General features: G+C 37.6%; 1 protein-coding gene and 1 long non-coding RNA gene across 2 annotated transcripts in view; both read left to right on the plus strand.

The window, feature by feature from the left end:
- The window catches only part of LOC128247359 (uncharacterized), a 4121-nt gene extending 2023 nt beyond the window's left edge, over positions 1-2098 (plus strand). The window contains exon 2 of the long non-coding RNA XR_008263761.1: positions 1950-2098. This is a non-coding gene — a long non-coding RNA (uncharacterized LOC128247359). The remainder of the gene's footprint in view (positions 1-1949) is intronic.
- A 3048-nt stretch (positions 2099-5146) lies between these two features.
- LOC106883939 (peroxisomal acyl-coenzyme A oxidase 1) overlaps positions 5147-9781 on the plus strand; it is a 48983-nt gene continuing 44348 nt past the window's right edge. Inside the window, exon 1 of the mRNA XM_014935089.2 lies at positions 5147-5590. Within this exon, the coding sequence (XP_014790575.1) occupies positions 5464-5590 (127 nt within the window). The 5' untranslated portion in view covers positions 5147-5463. The remainder of the gene's footprint in view (positions 5591-9781) is intronic.

Genomic DNA, 9781 nt, shown 5'->3' on the forward strand with positions numbered 1-9781 from the left:
TTATAAGGATTTCGTAATGAGATAAAAAACCAAGGCTGTGTATAATATAGAACATTTATAAATAGAAGGTCTTACAGCTGTTTCCAGGATATTTATTATATTCCTTCATCGGAGACAGTGTGAGAGGATGGTGAAGCAATAGTTAGTTTACATAAGATAGGAAATAGAGAGTGAATGTAGGGATATTGTATTTGTAAATCCATTGTTTAGGCAAAATGGTGTACATATAAGATTCCAATACCTTGTGAGTAAAATCCAATAGTCTTTAAGATTGGTCATTGCGTTTGTAAATCCATTATTAAGATTACAATTTCCTATGAGTAAAATCCAACAGTCTTTGAAATTGGTCATTCCAAATACAGAGTCTATACACAGTGTTATTGAATCAAGAGTTCTGTTTATTTAAACAGAACCCTCGGAAAGATGAAGTTTAGTGGTTGAAGTCTGGTTTTGGAAAACTAACATTATTTTTTTAAAACAGAAAAGGCAAAAATGTGGTAAATACAATTGCCAGCTATGAAGTCTCACAACGCATCGCTGAAAAGATGAAACCTTTTTACAGATGGTGATTTATTTTAAAGACTGCTTATTAGCGGTGTTGGATATTTTTTGTGCAGAAGAAAAGGTTTTATTTGAAATTAACAGCCTCTTTTTAAAGACGGTCACTCGGCGGATTGAAGAAATATCAGCAGATGTTAAAAATCAATTAATCAACACCTGCAGTGAATTACAACATTTTCCAATTGCAGTCGATGAGAGTACACGCATATCATGCTCAAGTCACATGACCAGTCGTGATTATCAACCAATCAGTTTGCAGCAATATATCATGAACACCATGCAAACTCACCAAGCAAACTCACGCCAAAAGCAACCACGGAGGTTGAGAATCATCAGAGAACACACATCCTTACCTCTCGCCACAAACAAGCCAGAGTGCAGCCTAGTGTAGCAGAAACAACAAGTTTTCCATTGCTGAATCCTGCGAGAAATCAAAGGAATTCCTCATAAACTTGGACCAACTCCTTTTGACTTCTCAAGCCTTAATCATTACTATGTATATTTATTACACTAGCTCGATTCAGATCTCTTATATTCTCTACCAGCAGTCATTAGAACTTTATTTTCACTTGTTCTCCATTTCAATAAAGCTTACAGTAATAATATGTTATACTAGCAGAGATACCCAGCATTGCCCGTGTCACATGGAATTGAAGAATTAGACTTTTCTTTTATATTTTCTCTAATGAACTGGAATACCTATGATTCGATTTCATCTAAATTGGAGATTAAAAATTTTAATGAGGGTTCTTTCCTCTTTACACACCCAAACAAAAATTCTAATCATGACATATTTATCCCATACTACTCATCTTTATGCCCAGATTCCAAAACCCAAATCTTATAAAACTTATTCAAAGGCTTTTGCTGTAACCTTTTCGAGGCTTTTATCTGTAACCTTTTCGAGTCAGATTTGGGTCAGGGCTGATTACAGAGGAAAATCCTTTGTTCAGCCCGACCTTATTTAGTTAGTAAAGATATAAATACACAACCACAAATTGGTACGCCCCTCTTTGGTCTCTCAGCCTCAGGTCAAAGAGCATCTCTGTTTCTCATTTCAAGTATGGCCCGTCATCGCGTGACAATGCAGCTCTTGCACTTTCTACATGTCTGGACTCTCTTATTCTTTCTGTTGTGGTGAAATCCTGACACCCCTGTGGGATAGCAAGTGAACTTTCCTAAACCTTATAAAGGCGCATGCGTACTGATAGTGTGAGGTACAATGTGGTGTGTGCAGTCGCATTTGTGAAGGCAGATGTAGAGGTCGTTGAGAAGAGATATAAGTTTGTCACGTGTTTGTTACTGATTTAGTTTTTGTAGTGTTATAACACTTTTACAGAGTAGTCTATATCCAAACTCAAGGATATAATATTTTCTCTCTCCATCAGACCTCCTAGCAGTCAACAGAAGATGAACTTCATTACCTGCAGACTGGACAGCAGAACAACAAATAACCTGTATACAATTACAATAAGTTGTTTCTACTTGTAACAATGATAATAACGCTATAATAAAGGCCATTTCAACCAACTAACAATTAATAGTTTCTTCTCTTTATGGCTGCGAGCTGGCAGAACTGTTAGCACGCCGGGTAAAAATGCTTAGTGGCAGTTCGTCTGTCTTTATGTTCTGAGTTCAAATTTCCCCGAGGTCGACTTTGCCTTTCATCTCTTTGGTTTCAATAAAATATGTACCAGTTGAACACTGGTGTCGATGTAATCAACTTAGCCCCTACTCCAAACCTGTTGACCTTGTGCCAAAATTTGAAACCAATATTTTTCTTCCTTTATACATACACACACAATGTATATTTGTGTACATTGAAAAACATTTCTACGAGGATATATGTGATACTTAAAGATTTGCAACATGTAAGATAAAGAAATGTTCTAGTTAAATCTGTTATGTGACATGTATCCATTATCGTTATAAACATAATGAAAAATAAAGCAGATAATTATATAAAAATGATGCATGTGTGTATGTATGTATGTATGTATGTAGGTAGGTAGGTAGGATTTAAACACAAGGACGATGTACCTTTGCTGAACATGTATACAGTGTATATATTATGTAATGGAGCCTGGTGTTGCCATCCGGTTTCACCAGTCCTCAGTCAAATCGTCCAACCCATGCTAGCATGGAAAGCGGACGTTAAACGATGATGATGATGATGAGTAGAAGGAAATCAGAGCATACCTTGCGGAACAAAGTGACAAGGTTCCATCTGGAATTTGAGTTGGCCCTGCTTGGGCATTCAAACTGTCAACTTTTTATAATCCCAGGCAAAACTTTCTAGAACCATCGAAATACATTTTGGTGGGAAGCCTACATAACTTTTCTTTAATGTTTGCCACCGTTAACCGATAAATGTCAATTGCTACTGATAGACCAGTTAACATTTACATGTGCATTCTGTCCTCTCAAATCTGATCCTACCTTGTGGATTACAACATTGTCAATTTAAATAGTTTTTTTTTACTAGATACTGAGGCAGAATATGGTGACCTTGCTTATTTCTGCGATGTACGCTGGCTTAGCTGAGGATCAGTGCTAAAAAGAGTACTTGCCTTACACAAAGAAGTGGCGATATTTCTCGAAAGCAAACCTTGGATAGTTCACATTTTCGAGATCCTGATTGGCTTGCAACTTTGGCATTTATTGTGGATATTAGGAAGACCTGGGATAAGGTGGTGAAGCATGACCTTCGAACATTATGCCTCACTGAGGCAATGACTAGTGACCGAGACCTTTGGAAATATGCTGTGCGTGAGAAGACCCAGCAAGCCGAGTGAGACCATAACCTGTGGCCTATGTCGGGGAACTTGGATGTTAACATCCCTTAAGAGGTATATATCCTCATAATAATAATAATAATAATAATATATACGTGTGTGTGCGCATGCATGCATATGCTCGCATGTGTGGATGCGACGGGCTTATATTCATACACATGTGTGTGCATGAATAGATGCATACATATCTGTGTATATATACATACAAATGTATATTTGTATATGTGCATGTATGCATGTGTGGGTATGAGCACATATACGTGAGTGTGGAGGTATACATATATGTGGGATCTAGTCGGTTTGGCTGCCAGCATCAATTCTGTTCAAATTGATTTCATATTCAGTGTAATGATACACTTTCATTGGCTAATGAATGATGTGAAAATCATTTGCACTATAAATCAATAAATAAAGAGTTTGTAGTGGATCTTGCGGGTATGAAGTGGATTTGATCCACCATAGCCAAATTTAAATTAACACTTCAACAGAACTTTTCTCATGGTGGAACAATGGTTTTTTTCTGTGACAGCAGGCCGAAATAATATCTTCGACTCTATAGGCCCCAATAGCCTTTCTTGCCACCAGAATGCTGGTTGCTTCATGTGTCATACAGAGTTAAACCTGATACTCAAGAAGAGCTTGGCCCAGGCAAACATCTCCTCCATCTTGGAACCATCTAGATTGTCCAGATATGATGGGAAGAAATCTGACGGCTTCACCATGTATCTCTGGTCACAAGGCAGATGCCTTGTCTGGGATGACAGTGAGCGGCTTCTTTGCTTCTGCTCATATCTTGGATGCTGTAGTCAGGGTGATCCACAGCTTCAGCAGCTGAGTGGAACAAAATCCTGAAGTACTGTGATCTGTCGGCCAACTACATTTTCCATCCTGTGGGGTTTGAGACGTTTGGTGGGGTCAGACCACTAACTGTGAGATTCCTGTCTTCACTGGTAACTTACTTTGCAGGGGTAACTGGTGAGGCTCTTGAGGCGCTTGGCTGTTCTAGCACATCAGCCTCACCATCATCCGTGGCAGCACTTCAAGCGTGCTGGCGTGTCTCAATAGCCATTAGAGAGGTTTCGCTGTGCCCCCAAGTTTTGAACCCAAGGTGGTGAATTGTTTTGTTTTCTTTCTTTTTTCTTTTAATTTTTTCAATTGTATTCTCTGTTTCGTCCACATGTAAATAAATTTAAATTCATGTTTTCACAATCACATACACAAAAGTTAATATGGACATTTGCCACTTGAATGTTGACGTGCACAGCAATGTCTAAAGGGACCATTCTACGGGACATATTTTGATAATTTTTCAGATTAACACCTGCATGATCTTCACTAGGGTGTTAGGGTTAGGGTTTTAGGGTTAGTTTTAGGGTTAGGGTTTTAGGGTTAGTTTTAGGGTTAGGGTTTTAGGGTTAGGGTTTTAGGGTCAGGGTTAGGGTTAGGGTTAGGGTTACGATTAGGGTTAGGGTTACGGTTAGGGTTAGGAACAGAATTCCCTAACCCTAACCTTAAAACCCTAACCGTAACCTCTACCCTAAACCCTAACCCAAACCCTAACCCTAACCCTGATCCTAAAGCCCTAACCCTAACACCCTAGCGAAAATCGTGTGGGTGTTAATCTGAAAAATTACCCATATTTCTGATGAGTTAAAGACCAACTTTGATTTTTGATATCTTTTTCATCCATGAATTTCAGTTTTTGCTTTTTAATTTGCTCTACGTCTGAAACAACAATAATAATGGCAACAGCAGCAGCTGGAATTCTGGAGTACCAGGCGTGGGAAATGACGGTCTGTATGTGTTATTATTTTAGCCAGAAATCTGCACTCATCCAACAGATTTGTGATTAAAAACCGTGACTGTACCGTCTATTTGGAGGAGAGAATACAGAGAAACTTGTACCGAAGGATCGCCGAGAATACATACTAGACAATATTATCCAACACATCCCTCTCCACTTTTAAAGGAAAATTTGAATGCTAATTCTAGCTTTCTCTCAGCTGGTAGATTTCTGTTTGCGAAAGTAGCAAAGAGTTACCTACCTTCGTTTTATCAATTTGCATTTTAATTTTGATGTGAATGAACTTCGATTCATTAAAGAGAAATGACCAAATATTTAAATATTCACCCGAACCTAATTAAGGAAAGGAAAGGTGCCACTTTCGATCCATATACATTAACTTGTTTACTGTGGGATGGCGACGAGGTCGTAAAGCATAAAAGAAATCTAGGTAATTTTCGTTTTCATTTTTTAAAATATTGTCAATGTTATTCTTTCATTCCAGTCAGCTCTAATGGAGCAGATCCATAATAAATAGCCGTGATTAACACATTTTGTATAACTCGGACTACGTTCTCCAATGCGTCCTTTGGTGTAATTTGTGAGAGCTTGATTTGTATGTCTACCGTTTATATTTTACTGTATTTGATTACGAAATCTTGAATTATTTTATAACTTGTATGTCATCGTTGGTAGTTCACCTTACCGAGGTGTCAGATCACCTTTTAGATATTGCTCTACTCGTTAAGGGTGCTTGGCTTTTCCATCTCGTGTTGGCTCACTTCAATATATTCTGTTGAATCATGTGGTGTGCGACCAATTGATGCACTTGATGCTGCATTGATGTATTTTTTTTTGGGGGGGGGTGTTTCCTCTTGTAAAATATATTCCTTTCTACGTAATTGTTTTGACCTCCCGACACTGTAGTAAGCATGTCAGATATTGCAGACAGAAAAAACAGTAGAGTATTATTTATTAGGGGGAGATGGAGTATATGTAATCTGGGTATACCCCCCCCCCCATTTTGTTTTTTTTTTACGGAATCCTATGTTTCAGACCATGGAGAATCCGATTCTGGAAAAAATTTTTTACATGATCGGAATCTCCATAGCCTAAAACGTGGGATTCCGTAAAAAAAAATTAATAAATAAGGGGGGAAAGGTTCAGATTACATATAGTCCATCTCTACCATTTATTAATTGTGTGTTACTTTAATTAGTGCTGTTTGATTTTTTTTTAATATTTTGAGAATGATTAGTAATTATGATAAAAACAATAACTTAGTAATAAAAAACGCCCACTTGAATGACACCGTAAAGATGTTCATTAATTTATTGAGGTAATGAAAAGTTGTAAACAATCCGATAAAATCATTTAAAAAGTAATCACAACATAAATAAATAAACACTAATTAACTATAGTTGAGATTAGTGGGCATGGTTGATGAGCTTAAATAAATAAACACTATTTAACTATTGTTGAGATCAGTGGGCATTGTTGATTTACTTGTTCAAAGCAAAAGAGATCATTGTTGTAGAAACAGAAAAAGAAGCGAAACAAGTTATGAACAGCCCATTTGTATAATGTCATCTTCAGGCATGGGTGCTTGGGTGCCTCATGGGTCTAGCGCTCTAAAGCTAAACTGTATATAGTGTGGTGGTTTGCTTATCAGTATTTCGTCTGCCCTTACGTTCTGAGTTCAAATTCCGTCGAGGTCGACTTTGCCTTTCATCCCTTCGGGGTCGATAAATTAAGTACCAGTTACGCACTGGCGTCGATGCAATCGACTTAATCCCTTTGTCTGTTCTTGTTTATCCCCTCTATGTTTAGCCCCGTGTGGGCAATAAAGAAATAAGAAACGTTAGCACGTCGGGTGAAATGCTTAGCGGTATTTCGTCTGTCTTTACGTTCTGAGTTCAAATTCCGCCGAGGTCGACTTTGCCTTTCATCCTTTCGGGGTCGATAAATTAAGTACCAGTTACGCACTGGCGTCGATGCAATCGACTTAATCCCTTTGTCTGTTCTTGTTTATCCCCTCTATGTTTAGCCCCGTGTGGGCAATAAAGAAATAAGAAACGTTAGCACGTCGGGTGAAATGCTTAGTGGTATTTCGTCTGTCTTTACGTTCTGAGTTCAAATTCCGCCGAGGTCGACTTTGCCTTTCATCCTTTCGGGGTCAATAAATTAAGTACCAGTTGGGTACTAGGGTCGATGTAATCGACTGGTCCCTCCATCAAAATTCCGGGCCTTGTACCTAGAGTAGAAAAGAATAAATACTGTAGGCCTCAGGGTTAATATATAGTTTAACTCCATGTCCCCCCCCCCCGCAAAAAAAAGCCCAGTCTAGTAGGTGTAAAAAAATGTGTAGAAAATGAATATGAAAACAAAAATTTGCGCAAACGAACTGGATGTGGAGAGGATCCAATGTGATATCTGTTTTACAGCCTTGTGACCAAAGAATTTTACACTCCGTGAAGAACGACTATGAAAATGATTTTAGAAGCTGTGCTTGATGCAGTCAACAAAGTAGTAAAACTGCAAGATTACCTGAAAAAGTTCACTGTTAAGGGTACCATCTACTCACTTGGGAATGCTTGAAATAATGTTTATAAATCAACAGTAACAAATGCCTGGCACAGAATTTGGCCAATAACGATGTTTGATGAAAATGACTCTATAGATAATGAGTTAGGAGGATTTTGTGTCACCTTACACTAAAAGTTTATTTTGCGGAATGGTAAGAAGCTGACACTAAAGAAATGCTAAACGTTGACAATGATGCATTTGTTGTGCATACCTTGAGTGATGAGGAAATTGCTGAAATAGTGTTAAATACAGATAGGAATGAAGACAGATAGGTGAAAGAATTCCTATGGACAATATGATGAGAATTTGTGGTCAGTTAATAACTGACCTTGAACACTGGGTATTAATCGGTGAGCAGCAGATTAGGAGAGTTTACTCAAAGAGACATTGCTTAGACAGAAACATATGCTAATGAGACAGATGACACTTGAAGAAGTCTTTAAAAATGCCCTCTCTTGTAGTGCTACTTCATCACTTGAGAATCCTGTTCCTTGCCCATCATTGGAGGTTTGCCTGCAGCCTGAAGATGAAGTTGGTGATACTGTCAGACCCTGTTCTACAACTTAACTGCAGCTACATATTTAGTCTAGTTTGAATCAATTTATGGCTCTTGCATATGAATAAACTGTAATACCATTTGTAGTCTTTCCTTATTCAAATTAGTGTGAATACTTATGTGTCACTCTACAGAAATATTATGGTAATCTGTATATCTGTACTTGTGGATCATGTATTTTTGTTTTAAATTATCCCAATATATGTATTTTGTTATTTGTAATCTTAGTTACCACACTATTTCATTTACCAGCATATTACTCTACAAATACTTATTTTCCCCACTGATTGTGAGTGCGTATACATGTGCTTCTGTTACCATAGTAAGATATCTATTTTGATGTCTAGTTTACAATCTGGGGCAGCTGACTTTTATTCTGAAATTCAGAACACAACTGTCCCTCAAGGGTTCTGGACAAAGGATTGTGTACCTGTATCAACAAATAAAGAACAATAGAGCATTGCCAGTGCTAATACTGTCGCCATTACTGTCATGAAAACCCCATAGGAACTGTAAAGGGATTACTAAAAGAGCATAGAAACAGTGGGTGTCATGAGGTCACTTTAGTTCTGTCTTGTTGAAGACTGTCCAAGCTCTTTCAATGTCGTGCCACTAGAAAATGCTCCTCCAACCTCAGCATCCTCATCAAGTCCTGTATATATACGCGCACACACACACACACACACACACACACACACACACACACACACACACACACACAAATAAATATATATATATAATTGTTAAACTGGACAGCAATCATTAAGGCAAGGCAAACATCTCAAATCATATACAATATTATTATAGGAAGAAATTCAAAATCTTACAGCTGTTTCAGGGATATCCGCAAGTATGGGATATTCTGTCATCAGAGACAAATAGGGAAGGACTCATGCGCTGGTCTATAATTTTGGAAAGTTGAACTATGAACTTTCATGCTTCTTTTTTCTTCTTTCTTTCCATCTCCTTATTCTTTTACTCCCTTCCTCTATGTCATCATCTTATTAATATATATCATTCTCATTTTCCCTATTTTTTCCCTATTTGTCTCTGATGACAGAGTATCCCATACTCAGGGATATCCCAGAAACAGCTGTAAAATTTTGAATTTCTTCCTATAATAATATTGTATATGACTTGAGATATTTGCCTTGCCTTAATGTTTGCTGTCCTATTTAACAATTATATACCCACTGCATCAGAAATCTGCCATGGCTTCATAACTACCATCCCGGCTATAACCTTGGAGCCCCAGTCCAGTAATCCGTTACATCACTTACCTAGCATACCTAATCATTTAGATCACCCGATCACAGGTGTATTAGTTTGATGCTCAGGAAAGTGAGAAAGTCTTTTAAGTTTCAAGCATATGCTCTTCAACAGAAAGGAATGTGAGAAAATAGAGAGAGAATAAAAAAATAAAAAAACTGGTGGATTTAGCGATCAAGCATGGCAACATATGCATATATATATCTTTTATTTTTTATCTTTTACTGGTTT

Source organism: Octopus bimaculoides, chromosome 3 (assembly GCF_001194135.2).
Source record: "Octopus bimaculoides isolate UCB-OBI-ISO-001 chromosome 3, ASM119413v2, whole genome shotgun sequence".
NCBI lineage: Eukaryota > Metazoa > Mollusca > Cephalopoda > Octopoda > Octopodidae > Octopus > Octopus bimaculoides.